This window comes from Desmodus rotundus, chromosome 5 (genome assembly GCF_022682495.2).
Source record: "Desmodus rotundus isolate HL8 chromosome 5, HLdesRot8A.1, whole genome shotgun sequence".
Taxonomy (NCBI): Eukaryota; Metazoa; Chordata; class Mammalia; order Chiroptera; family Phyllostomidae; genus Desmodus; species Desmodus rotundus.
This window is the reverse complement of record NC_071391.1, coordinates 119474917-119499224: the sequence shown is the minus strand read 5'-3', so window position 1 is coordinate 119499224 and position 24308 is coordinate 119474917. Positions and strand designations below refer to the sequence as shown.

Sequence of the window (24308 nt, the reverse complement as noted above, 5' to 3'; positions counted from 1 at the left end):
ATTTTAAGCATCTCCGCTTCTGTGATCCTTTCCTATAGGCAGAGTTAGGCACACTTCCTTTGTGCTCTCATAGCATCTTCTGCACTATTACTAATGTAGCACTTACCCGATTGTACTGTAGTAGCCCCATTCAAAGCTCTGAACTCCTTGGGGCCATGGACTGTGTGTCTTGTTGTTTTCAGACCTGCAGTACCTAATGCAGTGCTTGGCATACAGCAGAGACTCAGTACACATGTATTGAGTAAACGAATTTAGGTGTTTACACACCCTCTTTTTTCCCCCAAAGCATCACAGTCAGTACTTTAGGGGGAAAGTCAGAAGCATAAGAGAATAGGGCAAGGTTAGCAACAAAGGCATCGACAGTCACAACCACAGCTAGGGAAACATGTGCTTTAGGGCCTTTGTCAGGCCCTATTCTAAGCCTATATACTCGTTCATTTCTCACAACAGCCCTGCCCTCTGCATTTTATAGATGAGAAAACCAAGGCACAGAGAAACTTGCACAAGATCACATGAGTAGAAAACAGCAGAGCTGGCTGCAGAACCATTATGCGAGAACAGAAAGGAGCTAAAGTGGTCCTGGCATCAGAGGGCCATGTGTAGAACTACAGTGCCCACTATTTTGTTCATTCTCCTCCTCATCCAGTGCACAGCCTGCAGTGATGAGGAAACAGGAGCTCAATGATCAGGTTGCCACTAATTCTAGAAGTACTGAAGGCCAGAATACATACATAAATTAAATGCGTCTTGTACTCGACAGGCTTGCAGATCCTTTCATGTTAACATGAGTAAGCCTATCCAAACAGAACTACATCTGAATTACAAACCCTAACAAACTCTTGTGGGGCCTCAAGAGCTGAATAAGCAGCAAATAGAATACTCTGAATTGCACATTTCCTCCTTTTTCCAAAAATAAGTGTTATTAGTGATGTATTATTCTTAAACTTTCTTTTATACAACTGTGACTTTTGTCAGATAATATGTAGTTTGGCAGGTATGGAAAATTGGTTATCCCTCCTGAAAAATGTATTAACTTTGTTAAATGTTGTCCCCTTTTCTTGGGTGTTTATAAAACTTCAGTTTGTTGCAGAAAAATTTGATACTCATAAAACTTTTTCTCTTGATATTTACCTCGCTTGTTGTTTTTCATGGTAGGGAAATCTGTGCCATGATTCTTTGGTTATGATGGGTGAGATGGTACAGTGTAAAGTGACTACAATTGCTAAGAAAGAAAAACTAGCTTTTTCCTTCTTTATCCTTGAAATAATTTCTTTATATCTTTTAGGAATTTACCTAACTAATATCTTGAAAACAGAAGAAGGCAACCCTGAGGTCCTAAAAAGGCATGGAAAAGAGCTTATAAATTTTAGCAAAAGGAGAAAAGTAGCAGAAATAACAGGAGAGATACAGCAGTACCAAAATCAGCCTTATTGTTTACGAGTAGAATCAGATATCAAAGTAAGTTGAATTATTTGAAGATACATGTTTCTGATTAAGTTTATAACCTGCCTGATGAAAGACAGCTTTATATTATAGAGAAGAAAATAAAAAAGTAATTCAAATTTTCTTATGTTAAATGTTTTCTTAAATTATTTTCATGAATTTCTAATATTTAATATTAATAATTGTTTCTTTGCATTTATTTTAGAGGTTCTTCGAAAACTTGAATCCAATGGGAAATAGCATGGAAAAAGAATTTACAGATTATCTTTTCAACAAATCCCTAGAAATAGAACCACGAAACCCTAAACCTCTCCCAAGATTCGTAAGCATTTATATGTCTATATTAAGTTTACATTTATATATGTTTTTCAGTTGTCATCTGTGTCTGGTGAGGCTGTTGCAACCGTATGTGTTACACAGATCAGTTTCCCATAAAGGCATTTAGGGTGAAGTGCACGGGTAACAGCTGAAAGTAATGAGTAAGTGCTTAAGAAATATGCTCGGGAATATCCCACTCGGTTCCAAAAAATGAGTCTTAATATTATTCTGAATAAGTCCTGACATGATAGATGAAGCTATTAGGCACATATAAAAGTTTTTATTTTTTTAAACAAAAAAAATTATTCAAGATTTATTTTAAGGGCAGGAACTTTGATAATTTATATTAATGCACTTAAATGTACTTATGACTTTTTTCAAAGTAATGACTTATGAAGTTTGGCTAAAGATAATTTGGAGGAAATTAAAGTTTCCATTGTTTTTTAGTGCTTGGCAATGCCTGGCCAAATTTATGTACGGTGTTATCACCTCACTGCTCTGAATACAATCTCTGTTGTTCATAAGAGAGTCAAGAATCAAGAAGTAAACATAAATGGCTTCTAAATAGCCAAGATCTCAAAATGTCTGTGGATTAAAGCTTATATAAAGATGTCACAAGAATATTTTTCAAGGCCTGAAATAGTTTTTTTAAAGGTGGATTAAAAACAGCAAATTGGAAATATTTACACAGTCTGCTCCAATGAGGCAAACTGATACCACTGAATAAGAAAATTCCATAAAACTAGCGTAAACACACAGATGAAAACTCAGGCAATTTAATGCGTTTGTAAATGTCCAGTGACCCTGACAGCGGAGAATCACAGTTAATAGTAACGATCTTGGCTCTTCCAAGAAGGGTAAATCAGGTCAACATAGTCTGTTTAAAAAGCCTGAGAAATATACAACATATCTTAGAAAGATTCTCATCCAAAAGTATTAAAATAACAATTACTGTGGTATTTATAGGATTAAGATTGTTATTTAAAGAAATTCACTCCCTAATAATTTAGATAGCCAAGACTTTATGAAAATGGGATGTTAATGCTTTAGGTTGAACAGGTTAATTTGAATCATTGTGTAACTTTTTCATTGGTGGTATATGGTTTTCATAGACATTACTTGAATTTTATAAGGCATTTATAGAAACACCTTCCTTTCTATTATAGTATTACAAGTATTGTTGGTTGTTTTGTTTTTTTTATGCCTACAGCCAAAAAAATATAGCTATCCCCTAAAATCTCCTGGTGTTCGTCCATCAAACCCAAGACCAGGTACCATGAGACATCCCACGCCTCTGCAGCAGGAGCCAAGAAAAATTAGTTATAGTAGGATACCCGAGAGTGAAACAGAAAGTACAGCCTCTGCACCAAATTCTCCAAGAACACCGTTAACACCTCCTCCTGCTTCTGGTGCTTCTAGTACCACGGATGTTTGCAGTGTATTTGATTCCGATCATTCAAGCCCTTTTCACTCAAGTAGGTGCTAAAATTTTAAGTGCTTTAAAGGAATTGTTAATATTATATGTGATAGAGGTAAAAAAGAATCTGTATAATTGTACTTATCTATTTTTTTGGTAAATTTGTAGATAAATCAAATACCATTTCAAAAAATATTATAAAAACATAAAACAAATTCTAAACTCCAACAACCTATAATTAAAAAAAAAATTTTAAACAGCCCTCCTTAAATGTATTATGTTTGGCTGAAAGACCTGGTGATGAAAGTGCTAATTGCAACTTCATCCGAGCATGTATTTAATTGGTGAATTTAAAATGATCTGTCATATCCAGAGGGAACAAAGCTAACTCCTAAAATCTGCAAGGGATGTCACTCCAAGGCTTTAAATGCCTTCTCCAAAATGATTATATCTGTACACTACTCAGTGCATCATTCCCTTCGCACCAAACTCTGTACTTTTTAATTCACAGTGTATCAGAGTCAAACTCCTATTAACCTCTCTCAGTCCACGCTGTCGGGCACACGGTACGTAGTGCCTGTACTTTCACGCCCAGCCACACAAATCTCACAGGCTGCAGGCTATTGCTCATCCCTTTCTTATTTCTAGATCAGTACTATCCAATAAAATTTAGTGCAAGCCACATGTGTAACTTTGAATGTTTTATGGTCACATCTTAAAAATGCAGAAAGAATTAGGTGAAATTAATTTTAATATATTTTATTTAACCCAGTATCTGTAAAATATTGTCATTTCAACATGAAATCAATATAAAAATTTATTAATGAGACATTTTACATTCTCTTTTTGTTCTAAATCTTCAAATTCCGGTATGCATTTTACACTGAACAGCGCACCTCAGTTTGCACGAGCCACAGTCAGATACTTAATAACCACATGTGGCTAGCGGCTACCAAATTGTATAGCTCAGCTATAGCCCTTTAGATAAGCCACCTTTTGTATATAGGTGCTTCTATTACTTTTCTACTAAATTTCATACAGAGTTTTAAAGAACACACAACCTTTTTTCACTTGTTCATTATTAAATCAAAACTTGAATCTAATCAACTTTAACCCTCTCACAACCACTTCCATGTGTTCTTCCCATTGGCTGTCTTAGCTCAGTGTGCAGACCAGATTCCACTCTGGTGTTTGACATAACTGAATGCAGTACTCAGAGGCAGCATGACATTATTATGGGGGAGGAAGACCCAGGAGTTAGGAATCCTGGCTTGTCATTCCAGTCTGCTACTGTGCTTTCTGTAAAATACTTTTTCTGAGCCTTCTGGGGATCAAACTAGATTTAAGATTTCTTCCAACTCCGAGGATCTAACTTTTTAACAAAAATTGACATAAAATTATTCTTTGGAGGCATATTATTTTGAGACTTGTCCAGAATCCTACTTATTTATTCCTGTGTTATACATACATTTGAGTTCCCAGACAGTTTGTCTTGTCTTTTTGCCACCTAAAGTGTATTTGTTTTGCGAATTACTACATCTTGGCTTTATTTGGCTACTGAGGATTATGGAACAATGTTATTCACCTAGTAAGCTATCAGATCCTTTTTGATGATAAGTTCAAATAAACACCAAGTTTTTTAAAAAATCCCATTAATATTCCCCAATCCACCAACCCCCTAAATTAATAAAATAAAACCCGCTCTATTTGCACCTAACCTAACCTAAAATCATTATTTATTCTCACCCATTTTCACTGTTTGAGGTTTTTTTTCCTAAGGTAGATGGCTCAAGTCTATATTATAAAGATTCCCACATAACTAAATTATTAAAATCATATTCTACATATTGCCAATTCTACTGCTCTTAGTTTAAGAACTAGCTAAAAATGGAAAATGTGGAAAGGTAGGAGATAAGTACATTAGTCCGATTAGCAGTCACTCCGTAAACGACCCAGCAGGGAGGGAAGAGGGGCCCTTCTGGAGAGCAGTGCTCTGACCAGTGCTTTGTCTCACATGGAGGGACAATGTTAACTTAAGCAGCTGGACACGTGGAGAAACCATTGTTCCAGTAGCTAAGCTTTGTACTCTCAGCCTCGAGAGTTTTCTCAATTTCTTTCTTTGTGATAAAGAAAACCCTATTACTCTTCCCTTTGCTCTTAGTAAAAATTGAAAATAACTGATTTTGAAATCAAATAAGCCATCTGTATGCTCAGTTAGTCCCTTACTTAAAACTTCCCAGTGGCATGAATATATTAAAGGCCCCTCAACTGCTTAAGGCCCCACTTCTGCTGGACAGATCTGTTCGTACCGGGTGGGGCAGGGGTCGCCAGAGCGCCCAACTTGCTACCCACTGTGCTGCCACCAGCATGAATACCTACTCCCTCGTTTCCCTAGGGCCTGGCAGCCAAGAGCTGCTGCGCCCGCATTCTATGTCATCTGAACACATTCCACTCAGCACAAAGTGGCAGGAGTACCACTGCCTAAGTTTTTCAAAAAGCAAATTTGGCTAGAATTTTGATTAGTCATAATAGTACTTTTTTGCTTCTTACAGTATTTTTCCCAAAATAATTTACTTTAAACCCAGTAATTAATTTATGTAGCCACTATCTGTTATATATCTCACTCCTTGCCAAGCACTTACACATCTTCTCTGGTAAAGCTTCCAGTCTTACTGAGAGATAGGAAATAATCATAGTACAAAGAAAAGCATAGTTTTTTGGTTTTTGGTTTTTTGTTTTTTATTCAGTTACAAAGAAAAGCATAGTTAAATGCTTAACCATTGTTAAACACTATGGTTCCCTCGCACTGTGACTCTTTTCAACTTTCAGTAAGATTGCAAGCTTTACCACAGATGTGTAATGCTTAGCAAAATGCTAGTAAGTGGTGAAGACATAAATGGTGTACAAGTTTGCACAGAGATAACAGAATGGGAAGGCATGGTCATGGAAAACTGTGTGGCAAAGACAGCAGGAAGGGAACGGCCACCTATTTGGTGTGCTGCATACACCCTCACGTTCAGAGCCCTGCTCCGCACCTTGCCCTGGCCAGGTCCACCTTGGAGGTGATGATGACAGAGCCTGGGAAAAGGGAAGGGCTGCCTGGCTCACTGCTTTGCTTCTGCTGCTATAGCAAGGAGGAGAGGAGGAAGAAGTGCTCTTGGTACCTTCCTGTTCAAAGACTGCTGGACATAAAAGGGAGCCCAAGGTCTGACCCGATCTGTGTGCTACAGATGAACTTTTAGCTCCGTCCCTTCTAGGGGAAGCTTTGACAAGAAAAGATGTATTCCAGGCATTTCATGGAATGCGTGATTTTCTTCATAGAACACTGTAGTAGGTGATTAGTTTCTAATCTGAAATACATTTGCACTTAACAGGCTTTTGTGAATTTAAGAAGTTATTCATGATTTACATGATTTTTTTTCTGTAGGAAAATGCTTGTTCCTATTTCAAGAATGACTCTCTTAGAAATTGGAGAGGATCCTCAATAGTAGTTTCAACCATGGTTGTGTATTATAATCCCCTGGAGATGCTAATGTGCAGCCAAGATTGAGAACCACTGATCTAGTATTTGGGATTTGTGCTAAATAAATTAATACTACATTTTCAAATTAATTGTATTTCATTCCCAAAATACATTATCAACAAATGTCATTATCAACAAATGTGTCAGTACCCAGCTGACAAGAATTTCCAGTATATATTTCCTGATTAGATCATGTGTAATTCTGAGGGTTTTTTATAGCATTTTCCAGGCAGTGAGACCAATTAATTTAAAGTGACGAATGAGAAAAGTGCCCCAAATTTAACAAGTACATGAATCTAAGCCTGTGCTGCACATAAATATGATCAAAGCCAAGTCCACGTCTGTGTGCCCAAGTGTGTACACATTGATACAATCGTTTTCTCTGAAAGCCTGCAGTTTGTAGCTGACATGAGCTTCGTGTTTTGATTTGATTCCTTTGTTCTACTAAGCATACGACCACGTTCTTGAGGCTTATCTCCAGGAGGCATGTGTATTTCCCCAGTGGAGAATACCGAAGTAGGCAAACACTAGAGCTGGGCCGTCGTGGCATAGGTGCCTAATAAGTAGTGAAGGGAATCATTGGCAGAGCAACAGCTTGATTTAATTTCAAAGTATAAAGATGAATTTTGATCTTCCGAGAGAGGTCGTATTAGAATTAGCTGGATTGCTATCCTTTAGTAACAGTGGCCTCCAAATAAATATCAGTACAGATGGAAAGGCAACAATGGGATAGATTATTGGAAATTCGGGCTGTCTGGGAAGTAAGGCCATTATATCTATATGAGCAATCAAATTAATAGTATTGCCAACTGACCTGGAATATAAAATTATCTTTGTTCTGACCAAAGAAGCTGGAAAAACACAATGGTCCAAGTTATGAGTGACTGCCTAATGTGCAAAAAAGAGAGAGAAACTTGAATTTTAAAAAATCAGCTATTTAGTGTTACAGGAATTATTTTTAGTCTCTTGGATATTATCCATTGGTAATATGAGGCATTTTAACATAAATGACTATATTGATTTAAAACCAGTATAGATTAGCCTTTTGGCCCAGTTTTTCTACTTAGTGCTCTTGGTGCTTTGGCTTTTATGATTTCCTTTTTTGTTGTTGTTGTTGTTAAAAGAATTAACATTGCTGAAAATCAGACATTCTAAATTTACCAGTGAGTTGCCTGTATAAAATGTGCATAAGCACCAAATGTTCATGGATCTTTTTTAAGTGTTCAAGAATATAAAAGGGAAAAGGCTCTATCACTTTAAAACTTCTTTGGAATATCCAAAGCTTAGTTACTTCATGATAAGAATATATGCCCCAAGAATATTTTTAAAGGTATGTAATAATAATAGTAGTAAGAAAATCCCTTTTATTTTATAATTTATATAACAAATTCATTATTTACTACTTATTTCACAAATCTGAGTTTTTAAAATCTTAGTACAAAACATTTCTGTATGACCAGCTGTCTTCTTTGTTCAGATTGGGTTTATACATTTTTTAAGTCTATCACTAATATGGCATATTTTAGTTTTCTCATGAATGCTTTTAATTTAATCATTGACATCAAGTAGTGAATCTAAAAGGAATATTCAAAATTCCCAATATGATATTAATTTAATTCTTTATTTTTTCTCAAAAGTAAGTAGTAATGAGCTTTTACTAAAGATTTATGCCATTCTTTAAACTAGAATGACAAAAATAACATTGTTATCTTAAATAAATTTATACAAATGAGGTGAATATATCAGTGAAAGAAAAAAAAATCTACTTTTTCTTGTTTCCTTTCACAGGCAGCGATACCGTCTTTATCCAAGTTACACTGTCCCATGGCCCAAGTTAGTATATTTGGTTTAAGACTCAATCCTCGCTTTGGCTTTAAAAATTAAACCAAGTGTAACCTTTGCCGCTGAAACTCTTTTTGAGTCTGACAATATTGGTGCCTTGCTTGCAGCATCTTAGAAGTTAGGCCTTCACTTATGCTATCTTTTTATCATAAATGATTTGCTTAAACTTATATACTTTTCATGCTTTTATAAAACCTTTTTCTCTTTTAAAAGAACAGCATTGTATGAGTGGCTTCCACATTTAACTACTTCTCTTTTCCAACTATAAATATATTTAATGCTCAATTTTAAAAAAGCGAGAGCATGCATGCGCCTGTGGGAATGCTGGCAGCTATGTGCAGTGTCTACACCGCCAAACACACTCAGCCTGGCGACAGCACAGATTGCAGGCAGGGGACTGTTCCTTGACCTTAGAAGAACTGTCTTACAATTGCAGCCACTTAAATTATATGGCCTGAATATTCATCACTGTTAAGCAAAATAATGTTCTATTATAGACATTTACTTTCTTTTTAAAGTAAACTAACAATTCAGCAAGTTATTTCATAAACTTTAAGCTAACAGGTTAATGTTTTTTGCTGTCCTTCATACAAATGATTTCAAAATATGTACAACAAAAAATACTAATTATAAACTAAATTAACATAGTCTCAAGAAAAAAAGGTAAGGTGATCAAAATGTTACTTGTTTAAATAATATACTACACAAAGTACTCTTAAAGTTCTATATTGTTATAACATTTAATTGACAAATAAAAGCTGTTAATGCTTAAAGATAAAAGAACCTGCCTGTATGATTTTAAATGATTGTTTAAGTATTTTTTCATATCTTTTTTATAATGCTTATAAACTAACAACTTAATAAATGATGACTTTCAAAGTATAATTATTTACATGCCTATATTATGCTCTTGTCACCATAAATGCCTTTAAAATAGGTTCCAATTAGAAGCTTTACTTACTTTTTTGTGCCAGTTCATCAACTTATTCTTAAATCAGGTTCAGCAGATTCTAGTGTAATTTCTGTTTTTATTATCAGGGCTGCCTCACTCATCTTGAATAGCTCCATCACAATTAAAATTTTGGATTAGAGTGTGATGAACCTGATTTTGCTCACCCATCAAGGAGAGACTGTATCAAAGCAGAAAGAGGAGAGGCCCCGCCCACAGACATTAGATTCTCTCTCTCCCTGGCATCCTTGGAGAGAATTGCTGGGGAGAGTGGTTAAGATGAGAAACTAATTCCAAGGACTATCTGTCCAGTAAGGGCAGGAAAATGCTATCCAAATAAAGTCAGAGGGGGAAAAATGAGCCCATCCAAAAGCTTAACAAAAATTATCATTCCAAAGGTTTTTAATAGTTGGCCATCTTTCCTAGAAATGTAACAGGCCCAAATTTCCAAATTTCAGCAATACATTAACAGTGGGAATGTTATTTTGTTCAAGAAGCAAAATAACAGAATATGTTAGGCCCCTTTTTTTCTGAAAATTCTGCTAAAAAATTTCTGCATGCTTTTATAGCAGTTTGCTTTAATAAAGGAATACTACTGGGTATTGGTTTATTGAAATTCTTTTGATACTTCTGTACATTTCTTTTAATAAATATAAGCAGTTTCCAGCTAAGCCTTTTCAGGATTAACACATGAAATAAAATTCCTGTGACCTTTTTAAAAATTTCAACATCCTGCAGGATCTGCTTCAGTATCATCTATAAGTTTAACCAAAGGCACTGATGAAGTGCCGGTCCCCCCTCCTGTTCCTCCACGGAGACGACCAGAATCTGCCCCCGCGGAATCGTCACCATCTAAGGTAAAGTAGAAAATCTTGTTACCTGGGAACTGGAATCGTTATGGTTACATTATACTCAATTGCTGTGTCTAGTTTAGTTCTTACTGGATTAGGTTAACACTTACTGGGTTGGGGTTAGAGTATTTGGGCTTAATGGAGTTTAAACAAGGATCAAATACAGATTTATCACGCAGTGGTAATGTTTATTTCTTTTCTTCTGAAAGTAGTTTTTTGGTATATTTTCAAAACCCTTATAAATCTAAATCATGGTTACTGTCAAGGAAAAAAAAATTTAATCTATAAAGTAAGAGAGTTCAAGCACAAAGAAAGCACTGCAGCTTTATATGAAAGCACATTAGAAGTGAAACTGTATCTCAGCATATGCTAAATGTTACCTATCTGAGCCCTTTTACTAGTGAATCTGATGTGCTTTTAAATGGAATTTTCATGAAGATTCCAGGTTAGAAGAGATCTTAAAGGCTCATATAGCTATTTTTCCCACTTAGTTAAACTTCTTTATTTGCCAACTGCTAATCTGATTCACTGGTTCTCAAAGTGCCCAGAGGGCAGAGCACCTTGATAAGCCAAGACATTCCTTAAAGAATGTGAAACATTGATATAGTAAGTTTAATATTGTAAAATTAAGATAACTTACATTAAATGAGAAAAGTTCTTATATTAGATTGATATGTAAGCAGTAGCAAACAACAAAATTTTGAGAAAAGTAAAACCTTAACATTGAAAAATATATGTATTTTTAATGAATTAGCATAACCTCCCATTTAAAACATATGGCAAAACTCCCTGATCCACACCTAGGGTTCTTCCAATAGCTTGTTTGAAATCCCTAACTTAATACTTAATGTATTCATGGTGATACATAAATTACATTATTAATAAATGTGTTTTCTTTTTCACTTGTCTTAGATGATGTCTAAGCACTTGGACAGCCCCCCAGCAATTCCTCCTAGGCAACCCACATCGAAAGCCTATTCACCACGATACTCAGTATCAGACCGGACCTCTCTATCAGATGCTCCTGAAAGCCCTCCCCTACTTCCACCACGAGAACCTGTGAGGACACCTGATGTTTTCTCAAGCTCACCACTACATCTCCAACCTCCCCCTTTGGGCAAAAAAAGTGATCACAGCAATGCCTTCTTTCCAAACAGCCCTTCCCCCTTTACACCACCACCTCCTCAAACACCTTCTCCTCACGGCACAAGAAGGCATCTGCCGTCACCACCGTTAACACAAGAAGTGGACCTTCATTCCATGGCTGGGCCACCTGTTCCTCCACGACAAAGCACTTCTCAGCATATCCCTAAACTCCCTCCAAAAACTTACAAAAGGGAGCATACACACCCATCCATGCACAGAGATGGACCACCACTGTTGGAGAATGCCCATTCTTCCTGAGTTCCTCTGTACCAGGATGTACACTGTCCTGTCCCCAAATCCATTGCTGGCAATGGATGCACTGAACACGCCAGCACTGAGGAGTTAAAGTGAGAGCTCCAAACACTAACGACTCTACTTCAAGATGCAGTATAAGACAATGAATTTTAACCTAGATGTAATTATATAATGAAAATCGTATTCGTGTAGAATATGAAAAGACTGATCTAGAGAAATTGGACAACTGATTCACCTGAAACTCAATTTAAAGGGACTTTTCCCAGCCAGTGGGCTGGAGCCTCTTTTTGTGAATTGACCTTTATCACTAAAGGGATGGAAAAGACAGTCGAACGTCCCGCAGGCCCTCATGATGACAGTTTTTGTAATTCAGAATATTATGCACTTTTTAAAAAGAATCTTAAACAGGGATCTTCATATCCTCCTTTGTTTTCCTTTGCTTTTACTTGTCCGGCTTTAGAATATTTTCTTAAAAATCATTCAAAGGACTGTGAGGGAAGGCTGTGGTACCTGGCCTTGTCGGCATCGAGGCCCAGCACCGTACTGCAGTCCTGTTTACAGATCATTGTAGCGAATTGAATGAATTGAATGGGTACCAAGGCTTCACCAAAGAGGTACTTTTTTTTAAAGAATAATTATACCAATTTTAAGAGCATATCCACCCACCCTCCCTATACAAACACAACGTGGTGGTGTTGCCTTCAAATGAGAATTTTTGTGTCGTTAACGTGACAGAAGAACTTTTTTTAAAACTGTAACTGTCAAGTATACAATTTACATTTAGGAGACTGTTATCTCTGCTAGATTGTCACTTCACCCCTTCTCCCACAAAAGTTTACTGGCCGTCCACGCCGTGGCTCACGGCGGTCCCTCTGGCCGTGCTGTGGCAATGCGTCACCGGTGTGAAAAGGAGCACTTAGTGCTTGCTGGGCATCACTGACACCGTTCATGTGTTACAATAGTTGAGTAATCAGCCTATCTAGAATATCCTTTCATTGCCGAAATCATGTGTATATAGTGAATGTTATATAATAAACCTGGCAGGTCTGTTTTAATTTAATTGAATAAAGATACAAATACCTTGTTGGCTGGCATATATTAAATTATTATATGGAGAAAGTGGTTGATTCTTATTTCTTTCAGTTGAAACACACACACACAAACACTAAGCATAAAAGCACGTATTGTGGTACGCCTTGGTTTCTAGTTCTGGATGTGTATATTTATCTTAAAGAATGATCTAAAGTTGCAGTTGGCATGTAGGATAATACTTGGTTAGAATAGGATGGTATCTTTTAAGCAGAACTTTGTGAGTTTTTTAATTTCCTAGGCAACATGTATACAATTTGTTAAAGTTTATATTAATCATTCTACCTTGCTTGAGGTCTTTGCTCTGTCAGACCTATTCATAAGAGAACATCTACCTACATCATTAAAATCATAATATGGATTATCCATTAAGCCTATGTATTGATCTTCTGAGTCTAACGAATTCTGTGACTGAAATGCATGCGACTTGTTGAAGAGAAAAACCTCTATTAGCCTCCACCGTCATGTCTGAAATGTGCAGTGTTCCACCCTTAGAGTCGTCAGTCCATCAGTGTCGGCACGTGTCCTCCAAGCAGTGAAGCAACATTTCAGCGGCTCTGTTACCCACGCCATTAGAGGCGTTTTCAGAAGTGTTGCATCATGGTTGAAACCTAATACTTTAATAATTTCCTGTGACATTTATTAGAGCATTAAATGTACGTCACAATCGTACAGCATATAGTCCTTTAAGACCAGAGTGTTGGTTGCATCATCATTAAGCAGTCCATCCCGGCATATCCTTATTTATTTGTTAGAGTTGAATCTTTGTTTAATATCTGTACCATTCCTATTATGGTAGATAGCCATTTTTCTGTTTGTAAAATGTCTCCTTTTAAAAGTCTCCCCAAAAATTAATTTCAAATCCATTCTTGTATGCAAAGTGTCCATAAGACCATTCATTCAATAAGTATTTAATAATCTAAGCCTGCTTACTAGTGCTGCTACAATTAATCACAATACACATTCCAGAATCTCCCATGACTTTTTATTAGACCAGCCTCATTGTCCCTAGGATTTCCCTTTAAACGTCTTATTGATCATCTCTCTTTTTCATTACCGCATCCCCACTCCAAATGAGAACCTGAGAAAAGTCACATTGGAGCCCATTCAATCTCTCTGGCCAGTGTGTTCACCTTCAATAAGGGTTTTCAATCTGCCTCTTCGTATAAAGAGGAAATATGCAAGATTTGGAGCTCTAACCATACTTCGCAAAGGGAACCATTCTAGAACTGGTGGTTCTGGGAAGCCACTGTGCATCAGCTTTGCATGCATTGTGGATAGAGGACACTTTTTTATTTTGAAGTGTGACATCTGAGTAAAAATATTTTCTGCAGTGGTAACTAATTAGAGGAATTCCAATTGGATGCCCTTAAATGGAGGTGAGAAAACTTTATCCTTGCCTTCACTTGTGAAACACTAGCTGACAAATTCATTCTTTGTAGTAACTAAAATTACTTAATCAGGGACAAGAAGTGGCTGAGAAGATGAATGCATCACCACAAATTTCTGCTTTCAAATCCAGGACATTATAAGACAGTCAATGCAGCATGCCTTTTTCTAAGCCAAATTTCAAAATACGGAACATTTAGAAATGGAAATGTTCTTAGAGGTTTCATTACCTGGATCACACAATGAAAATATTTCCAGGTTGAATTTACTTAAGTGGGCTGATAACCAATATAATAGAAAGGGAACCTTTTCACATATCTAAGCACTTTTAAAAGCAGGACAGATAAGTATGTTTCTAAATCCATTTGAAGCTTATTTACTCTTCCCAGTCTTCAATGTATTTTAAAAGTACAAATTATCAGGAAATATACGAACTTTAAAAGTTTGCTTAGTTGAAAGTTGTTGGGTATCAGATTATGTGTTCAGTGGGTTACTGTGCTCTCCCAACTCAAGAAAGTTTTACTGGGTCTGAATTTAGCCAAGAGCATGCCACAATGTCACACTACAATCAACAGAACAGTTGAGTGAACAGTACTATTTCAGTTGGAGACTATGTTATGGTTCTAAATTCTCCCTTAATAGGTGTTTTCATAAATCAAAAATTAAGCAAACCAAAATTTGGATTTATGATCATGCTGTTGTCTTAATTCTCAAGCTTAGCTTACTTTTTTTATGTATTTCATTGTTTGTCTTTTAATGACAGCTTGAATTCAATTTTAAGTGGCTCAGCAAAACAATGGAAATGGAGGGAAGCGTGTCCCAATTTATTCGTGTTGTACATATTGAGAAAATCCTTTTTTTCCTCCAGATTTAGAAAGGAACAAATTTAACCATTTATTTCTCGGTATTCCGCTGGTACGGGCAGGCTCACTTATTCTTTTAGGCCCTGTGTTGTGTGACTGCTGTACCAGTGCGGTCCCTGTTGTGTTGCACATTGGTCTTTACCAGTAAAGTAAACATCACAAGGTGATTATCAGTTTGGCTGAAAAAATTATGCAGTACAATTCTTTAGAAGGGAAAGTGATGACTTTGTTTGTTTATTCAATGTTTTTCTTCTGAAACATCTCATTACTAACTTTTAAAATTATTTCATAATCTCATATACATGAGCCAATGAAATGTTATGAGCTCTCGTTAAGCATGAAGTCTATATGATTAAATAACAAAAGCACTTGTAACTTGTTTTGTAAATTTCATGCCTTATTTTCCATTTTTGACACCGTAAAGTGCATTTTCTGTCAACTGTGAGTAAATTTCCCTTTTGCCTTTAATGAAAATAGTGCATTAAGTAGCCAATTGCTGCAAAATTACAAAGCAAGTTAGCTTAAGGTGGATCATATTGGACTACCTACCACTCAAAAGAAACAAGATGCATAACGGATGGAAGTCACACATGTGGCTTTAGGGAGAGCGCACCTGTGCCAGATGCATGCCACTTTCAGTAGCTGCCAAATGTGCCTTTAATTAAGAACATCTCTAATTTTTTCTTCAGATCAAGTCAGCATTTGGGGGCGGGATCAGGGCAGGGGACTTTGGGGTGCGAATATCTGGTGAGACCCACCAGAGAAGAAGCCTTTGCTCGTCAAAGTGACATGTTTAACTTCAGTTGAAACATGTGGGTGTATATATATGTGTGTGTGTTTGCCTTTGTTTAGTAGCACGGTATTTGCTAGAATAATTGTCAAAATAATTGGTCTGTCAGTCTGACTTTGATGTAAAAACAAAGTGTGATCTGTACATCTAATATGGCCTTTGTACCTAACCATGTTCGTAGGTAGTCTTTGTACTCTGTGCAGCAGTATTTGGTTTGCATTTAAAGTGAAAATAATGGCTGTTATTTTTCTGGCATCACTAAGATAAACTGAAAAATAATAAAGAAAAATGCCTTACATAGCCCACCAGTGTATTATTTTGCATGTATTTATTTTAGAGGACAATTTTTTATGTCACCAGTGATTTTAATTTTAGCTCATACTTTCCATATAGAAATAGTTTGCTCTTTACCATGTCCTTGCTTTGGAGGTGCTTATTCCTGTATCACAATATTATAAAAGAAGTTCAGCATTTCCTTCTGTATCCAGCCCTATGACTGTAGTTAGTGGGAGGCCCTTGGGGTGAAAATAAGTACTTTAGTGACCTTGGGTGTCCCCTGGATGAAGTTTCAGAGGGCTGAGGCATTTGTATTCCACTGAAGATGTTTTATGCTATCACAGCGCCTTGACAGGCAAGTTTTGCTGAGACCTGCTGGAATGTGGCAGCCTGACATTTAGCGATTCTTTCTAGGCTTGGAATGGAAAGGTACAGTTCACAGCTGCACACTGTAAAGAACTGTGCAAGTGTGCGGTTATCATGGTGAACTATATAATGTCAAAGCTGATGAATCCTTGGAGTTCAAATGCCCTTATTTAACAATTGCAGCGAGGGAGGCCTAGAGCAGTGAGATGACTCAGCCAGCATCAGGTGGCAGTTCATGATTGAGACCACTGACTCAACTTGGATGCCTGGAATTTGGAGGACTGCTTTCAGGAATAGCCAAAATTTATTGGAGTTTTCTCTCCTGGTTTAAAGACAATTCCATCTGGAGGCAACTGTAAAATCCAAGTATGTATTATTGAGCATATTGTAGATAATAGCTATAGGAAAATAACATTAATATTGCTGTTAGTCAAACCTGATTCTGAACTGGCTCTTGAAACGTCACCGCCTTTGAATTTTAACCAGGTGGTTTGCTTTTCTAATTATTTTAATCATGTTAGCTCACCACAGACTCAGGACACTTAAGTCTCTAGGGCAGAGCACACAGCTGAGCCCACTTCTTTGCAGATAGATGCACGTGACTTCCAGACGCAAGGACGACTTACGGTAAAGTACAATTCAAAAAAGCAGTTTATGCCTATTCTAACATTTTAGGACTCTGGATTCTCATTGGAGGCAAGAAAAAAACTACAGCCATTTTTAGAAGCTAGTTTCTCTACCTCATGACTCATCAAGAAACGCGAGAGTCATTGTGGTACAAGAAAACAACAAGCAGGTGCTTTGAAATCATGCGTACCTGTGTTCTCATACTGGTTCTTACTAGGTGTGTGTCTTTGGCAAAGTTATTTAAATAGTGAGTCTCTGTTCCTCATCAGTACGTGAGATTAATAGAGCTACTCTACTGTTGGGAACTATTGTGACGTCTAAAGGTACAATAAGTCCTCAAGAAAGTCATCAATAGATTCTGCAACTTGAAGCGAAACAACATATAAGGAAACCAATTTACCACTGGTTAACTGACATAAACAATGTTATAACAAAACAACACCGAAACATTGTTATTCAAAGACCGGCTGTAATATGTGTAAAGTCCAATACCTTTTACAGAGTAGCTCCTCAATAAATAGTAACTAAAGGTAAAGGGACATGTTTTCAAAGTGTGCTGCTATTAGATATCTTTTAACAGGTTAATGGCTCATCCTAAAGTCCCCATAGTTTGACTCTTTACAGCTTCCTTTGACATTTATTGCCATTTAACTTGGTTTTCAGTGACCTTAGTTATAAGCACTTGATAAGGGCCCATTTGACTATTCAATTTTCAGCAAGTATTTATTGTTCCAGGTGTAGTTCTCAGGTTAGGGATATAGTAAAGAACAGAGCAGACAAAAATCCGAATCATTGTAGGATTAATAATGTAGTGTGAAGATGTAGACAATGGGTAATAAAAATAAATAGGTATATTATACATTAGGATGCTGTAACTACAATGAATAAGAACAAGGTGGCTTGGAATGTAGGGGACGAGGTGAAATTTAAATGGGCTGGTTAAAGTCAGCCTCATGGAGAAGGTGATGCATGAGTGAAGACTTGCAGAAGGTGAAGGAATGAGACATGCAAATATCTGGGGAAAGAATATGCCACGTCCCAGGGAACAGCCAATCCAAAATCCCACACGCAGGAGCATACTTGGTATATCTGAGGAATAGTATGGCTTTTTGTATCTGGAGAGGAATGACTGTGGGTGAAATAGGAGATGCCACTGGAGGCTTGATGGGGTCCAGGTCACTTGTGATGACTCCGGCTTCTGTCTGAGAGGAATAGAGCCCTTTGAGGTTTGAGCAGAGGCGTGGCACGACCTGGTTTCCACTTTGACAAGATCACTCTGGCTGCCAAGTTGAGAATAATGAGGAGTGAAGAGTGGGAATAAGGAGGCTAGCCCAAAAGAAGGCAGCTTGGTCAAGATGACAGCCGTGGAGGAGGTAAGAAGAGGTCAGAGCCTGGACACATTTGGAAGACAGTCAGTTTGCTGATAAAATAGATGTGGGCTGTAAGAAACAGAATTGTCAAGGATGATGTTAAGGTCTGGGGCCTCGGAAGGACAAAGTTGCCATTCACTAAGCTAGCGAATATTTGGTTGAAGCAGCTTTGGGCATGTTAAGTTCAGTAAATTCATTAGACATCTGGGAGATGTCAAGGAGGCAGCTTGAGATGCAAATCTGGAGTTTAGGAGAGAATTCTGGACTGAAGATATAAAATTGGGAGTCACTTTCATAAGATCATATTGTAAAACCAGCTGACTGGAAGAAGAGATCTTGGTGAAGGAGAGCCCTGGGGCACTCTAACATTAAGAGAAGGAAGAGAAAGGAGGAACTAGCAAATAGACAAACAAGGAACTGCCAAGGAAGAAAGATGGAACCAGGAGTATGTTGTGTCCTTGAGGTCTAGTAAAGAAATTCCAGGAGGAAATGACCAGCATGTCAAATGCTATTTGTCAGGGAGAGGAAGATGATTGAGAATAGACCGTTCCCTGAGCAAGGTGAAAGTCACTGACCGAAGACGGACAGATCGCAATGAGCAGTCAGAGGAGTGGTGCAGGCCTAGAGAATTCAACACAGAATGGGAGGAGAGGAACTGCAGCAGTTTCTTCTTTCAAACCTTACTATAAAAGAAATCAGGGAACCGTCAAGAGATTTCTTTTGCTTGAATGAATAAGGGAAAGAAGACCGTGTTTGTATGCTGAAGGGTTTTGCTCAGTTGAAAAGGAACACGTGATAACGAGGAGAGATGTATGGAGTGCTAAGTGGAAACAACCAACTTAGGCCCTGGCTGGTGTGGCTCGGTGGATTTTGTGACAGGTTGCTGGTTCAAATCCTGGTCAAGGCATATGCCTGGCTTGTGGGCCAGGCCCCCAGTGGGGTCATGCAGAAGGCAACGGATCAGTGTTTCTCTTTCACATTGGTGTTTCTCTCCCTCTCTCCCTCCCTCCCTTCCCCTCTCTCTAAATAAAATCTTAAACAAAAAACACTTAGAAACGCAAGTATCCAGCCACAGTCTTTTACAGTGGATCCCCTATCTTTAGATGAAGAGGTTTATATACATGAGGAAGAAACAACATATTCAATTTTCTTGCTGAGAATTAAGAGCATTTAATGCTACTATGTCTCAAGGGAATGAGGCAAGAAGAAGGAATAAAAATCTCTTATAGATAACAAACAAGTTTAGATGACTTATCAAAGATTATGCACTAAGCTCTTCAAAAACAACAATACATTTCTGAAAACAAGTTATTTGGTTTAGGTACAAAAATCTTTACTTTGAATGTCTAACAACTTCCCAAAACAATATTTTCATTCTTACCTAAATCACATCCTTATGTTCTCATAATGTTTAAAAATCAGGTCTAGTTCACACATCGATTTCTACTTTTTCCCTTTAAAATATATAGGGCTCCATCAAGCACTGCCCCCAAAACTTCTTTGGCCGGATACTAGAAAAATCTAACTTGAAAGGAGTTCATTAGTTTCAGGAAAATGGAAAGCTTGACTTAAACATTGAGAACCCCCCAAACTTGGCAGCCATCTGTTAGTGTTCCAATCCACCTATTGTTCAAAATGCTAATGAATGAGTTCCTTAGTCATCAGACAAGTAGAAGAAAACTTGTAACACTTAAAAGTGAAACATCCCCTATTAGATCAAACAGTGCATTACTAGAGGGCCATTCTCTGAAGAAATAAGTTTATAGGTACCAAGATTTTGCATAAACAGTAACCAAATGCCCCTAATTTATTACAGATAACTTCCTAGGAATGGAGACAAATGGTTCAAACCTCTTCTTTTTTTTTTTTCTCTTATGATTCTGATGTTTGGGGCATGTCAAGGACGTAGACCATCTTAGACACCCACGTGGAAATAGAGCACATTTTATTACCCCACACGCAGGCAAGCCTCATTGCAATGATTCTTGTCTGAGCTGTAAGAACTCTGTTTCTTTACAACTTAGTTCTGGAAAACAGAATAAGGTACTGCCAGCCTTAAGCTTTCCTTCTGACCTGGTGCTTGTAGCAACCACTGTACGTGACCACCAACACATTGATGTTGTTGTCACCTTCCTTCCAGACTGAAGAAAGTCTTCTAAGAGGACGTGGCTAAATCAGTGCCTCCCACAGCCATCTGGTCATGAGTGGGTGGGACACTCAGGGTCACGAGGGATCTCTGATCCTGACTGGGGACTCAGGAAAACAGAGAGTCTGGACTGTTCACATCTGCAGCAAAGCCCACATGAGAAAAAAATGTTTCTTTGGCCCCCCACTTTCTAAAGAAATCATTGTTTCCTGTACTGATTTTCATAACCACAGAACAAGAGAAATACTACTCTTAAGTTTCTCTTCCTGTTTGGAGATCAATGTGCCTTTAAGATTTGAACCTTTTGTATCGTGGTATAAAATCTCCACAACTCAGAGAGGCAACACGTAAAGTACAAGTCTGTTAACTGATCCTTTGCCTTAGGAATGTTAGGTATTGCCTTGGAGTTTTTGAAAGACTAGTGACAAGACAAAACTGACCCCTAACATAGTGTATATTAGTCTAAGAATGCTGGGATGAATTATAAGCTAAATGCCTAGGAAGCATAAAATCCATATCCATGTTAAATATGAACAAGCTAATGTTATACTGGGACAATGACTTCAAGGTGGAAGTTTTTGATCTTACAAACATTTATTTTCCTCCAAATTTACTGTGTTTTTCTGTAATGCTGTAAAAAGTCTTCATTTCCCTTTTCCCAAGTGCTGAAGTTCAAAAGCCAGCTCTCAATCATAGACTAATCTTCATCTCTTCAATGTCTTGTTTGTATGTTGATTTAGTTTCATATGTAAGTACTTATGTTAGGTTTCCTTGGGGATTTATACATCAATATATATATATATATATTCCTACACAAATATATACAAGTTTTTTATCCTCATCTTACCACTTGACAGTACAACTTTAAGTATGTTTTACACAGCTGTTCCTTGGTCAAGGTCATTTGCAAGAGCAAGTCGGTTTCTGAAGAAATCTTGTTTGGTGGGTGAAGGATCCATTGAGGGGTTTTCATTAGTTTTTTCCCTGTATTCTGATCCACTGGACCTAAAATCTCAGCACACAGATAAAGTACAGGTTGATTTGGTTTTAATTGTTTTCAAATATTTTATCTATCCAAATTGTTCTGCATTTGTAAAACAGTTACTTCCTAGCTCTGGAATAATTTTCACTTCCCCTGAATTTCACAGCTCAGGACACCTATAACTAAGATTTACAGCGAAGATAAAGAGAATATCTTTCTAATGCTTTATGGGGACAATTGTAACAACTGTGTATGTCAGTGTAAGATATTGTGTAATAACACTGTAAAGGGGAACAAAGCTCAGAAAATTCAAGAAATCCTATTTTTTTATTCAACCATGTACTGTAACTACTCCACAAATTACCAAGGCCCTTAAATTAAAATGGGTGGAATTCATCGTTCTCCACCAAGGTTATCAAGGGCCTTTACTGAATTTGGGCATTACATTACAAACTCTTGCTTTTGCTTGTTTTCATTTTAAATGAGAGATTTATTGAAGCCAACCACACATATATGCTACATTTAGTAGAATGCAGAAATTAATACAGTAATCAGCTTGAGGAGCTTCTGTAATCTCAACCACCACAAAGGAGACCAAGCCCAATCAATAGTCAACCACTCAAATCAGTCCAGTTGATTCCCCAGTCCAGGGTGCATTCTTCCTTTATCTTGGTTAAGACAGTTGGGTAATCCATTCCAGCTCTGCACCTTCTGCAGTTTGTTCATGTCAGAAGTCCCTGGAGGGAGGAGGCTTTCTGGAAATAACCTTTGATAAGCTAGCTGGGCCCTTCGGCTAGCTTCAACTCTGAGCTAGAATGGGTAAAACTAGCCCAGTGACTAAGGACCAATATCAAAAGACCTCATGCAGAGTGTGTGAAAGTGATGTTAGACATGAAGTTCTTTGTCCAAAGCTCCTCTACAACTAAACAAGTTCTCCATATGTGGAGGCAGAGTCAGGCATGCTTCCACTATCCACAGAGAAGAGTAAGTTTTTTCACTATCATTGGTATGCTACAGGTCCTCCTTGTTGCTATCAGTTAACTGTGACTCTCATTTACTGAATTAATTGGGCAGAACTCAAACATCCTTTTTACATTATTAAAGGAAAAAAATTGGATCCACGCAAAGACTAAGATCCTAATGTCTGTAAATCTAATGACTGACTAGATTTTTTTACTTTTCACCCTAATATTTGGTATCAGATGAAGCCACAGCTGACCACCATGCTTTCGACTTCTGGTCCATAAGGAGCACTTTTCTACCGCATCCCAGTGCATAGAAAACAACTATTCTGTCTCTTAACCCCAACACATCTGGGTACTGATCCGATAAGATAATATCTGGGTGGGGTGAAAGTCCTCTTCCTTTTCAGAAGCCCCCTCAGAACTCTGCCTTGAAGCAGCCCTCATAGGCCCACCCTAACAACTCCAGGCCTTCTCTCAACTCTCAGAACTCCCACCTGCCTCCAATTCAAATTAGTGCAGTTGTACCCAAACTTTTAGGAAGATTTATCTTTGACCATTTCCTTCTTTCCTCATATCGCCTGTTATCCAGAAGACTAGGAATGCTAGTAGTTTCGGGGGCAGGAAGTAGGAAGAAGACTTGAATCTGGCTGGTGTTTTTTCTGAACTGTTCCCCCCCATGGCAGTCTCTCAACACCAGATAGTCATTAGTCAAAACTTAAAATCTTTACCTCACATTTCCCCTCTTAGCTACATCTGATCTCTCCAAAACCCAACACGTCATACCTCGATGGTTCCAACATGCAACTATTTAGTGTTTACCTGGAAATGGGAAAGCTTTGCTGTCACCACCAGCCCCAAGGACCACAGAAATCTTCACCAGTTGCGTTCCCATTTCTGAAACAAATGCCAAAATCGCCCTGTCTAGTTTTTAAAGTCCACAAACTCAACTTAGTTTTTTCTTTTTGAACTGCTCTTCTCATATACAACCTCTGTGTGTCTATAGGTATGTGAATTTCTCTGTGTTTCTTGATACTAACTATTAATTAACTAATGGCTGACTTGCAAATCCTTTTCAAAATCTAGCATACACATTAGCCATGACTAAAAGCTCATTTTTATCCTTTTAAAGATAATTGTAACTGATCTTTATAATGCTTACATGGTATATGGCCACTTCAATAGTTGGCCCCTCCCAAAGGTGTGGCTGTTAGGCTCTGAAGGAATGCATACCTGAATTACTGGGCAATCACCTGCAGAGTTAGTAGAAAGGGCCAGCGTATTTATTCCCTTTCTCTACAAAACAGAAATGGCTTTTGAGTTCCTGGGGTCACTGTGGTTCACTGCAGGGCAGATCCCAGCAGACACTAAAGAGATGTGCAGGCAGACACCTGCGGGGCAAGGGTGCAATCTGCCACTAAGTTCTGACACACAACCATCTAAGTGTTTGATGGAAAGCCCTGTTGCTAACTTTCCTTCCACTCTGTTGACAAAGTTGGGCAGGTCATACAAGAACACGTTTACTACAAACAATCTTTGAAAGCTTGTTTGGAGGTGGGAGAGGGAGGAGGGGTAGAATCCAGTGCACAGAACCCTCTGACCTAAGTAAGGGCTGGTTTTCTGATCAGAAAGATAGTCCATTTTGAAAGCTTTAGGAGACATGCACCCGGAGAAGTAAGCAGGGGAACGAACATTCAGACTGTC

The 24308-nt window shown here is 37.7% G+C and overlaps 2 protein-coding genes across 3 annotated transcripts in view; one reads left to right on the top strand and one right to left on the bottom strand.

Moving 5' to 3' along the window:
• The window catches only part of SOS1 (SOS Ras/Rac guanine nucleotide exchange factor 1), a 112644-nt gene extending 96471 nt beyond the window's left edge, over positions 1 to 16173 (top strand). Inside the window, exons 18-23 of one of the 2 annotated variants that reach the window (XM_024552903.3) lie at positions 1286 to 1458; positions 1649 to 1765; positions 2972 to 3236; positions 8490 to 8534; positions 10231 to 10349; positions 11256 to 16173. In XM_024552903.3, coding sequence (XP_024408671.1) covers positions 1286 to 1458; positions 1649 to 1765; positions 2972 to 3236; positions 8490 to 8534; positions 10231 to 10349; positions 11256 to 11747 — 1211 coding nt within the window. In that variant the 3' untranslated portion in view covers positions 11748 to 16173. The remainder of the gene's footprint in view (positions 1 to 1285; positions 1459 to 1648; positions 1766 to 2971; positions 3237 to 8489; positions 8535 to 10230; positions 10350 to 11255) is intronic. The other variant, XM_024552904.3, reaches the window with a different exon arrangement.
• A 4712-nt stretch (positions 16174 to 20885) lies between these two features.
• Positions 20886 to 24308, bottom strand: part of ARHGEF33 (Rho guanine nucleotide exchange factor 33) — a 75317-nt gene continuing 71894 nt past the window's right edge. The window contains exon 19 of the mRNA XM_053925615.1: positions 20886 to 21665. Within this exon, the coding sequence (XP_053781590.1) occupies positions 21536 to 21665 (130 nt within the window). The 3' untranslated portion in view covers positions 20886 to 21535. The remainder of the gene's footprint in view (positions 21666 to 24308) is intronic.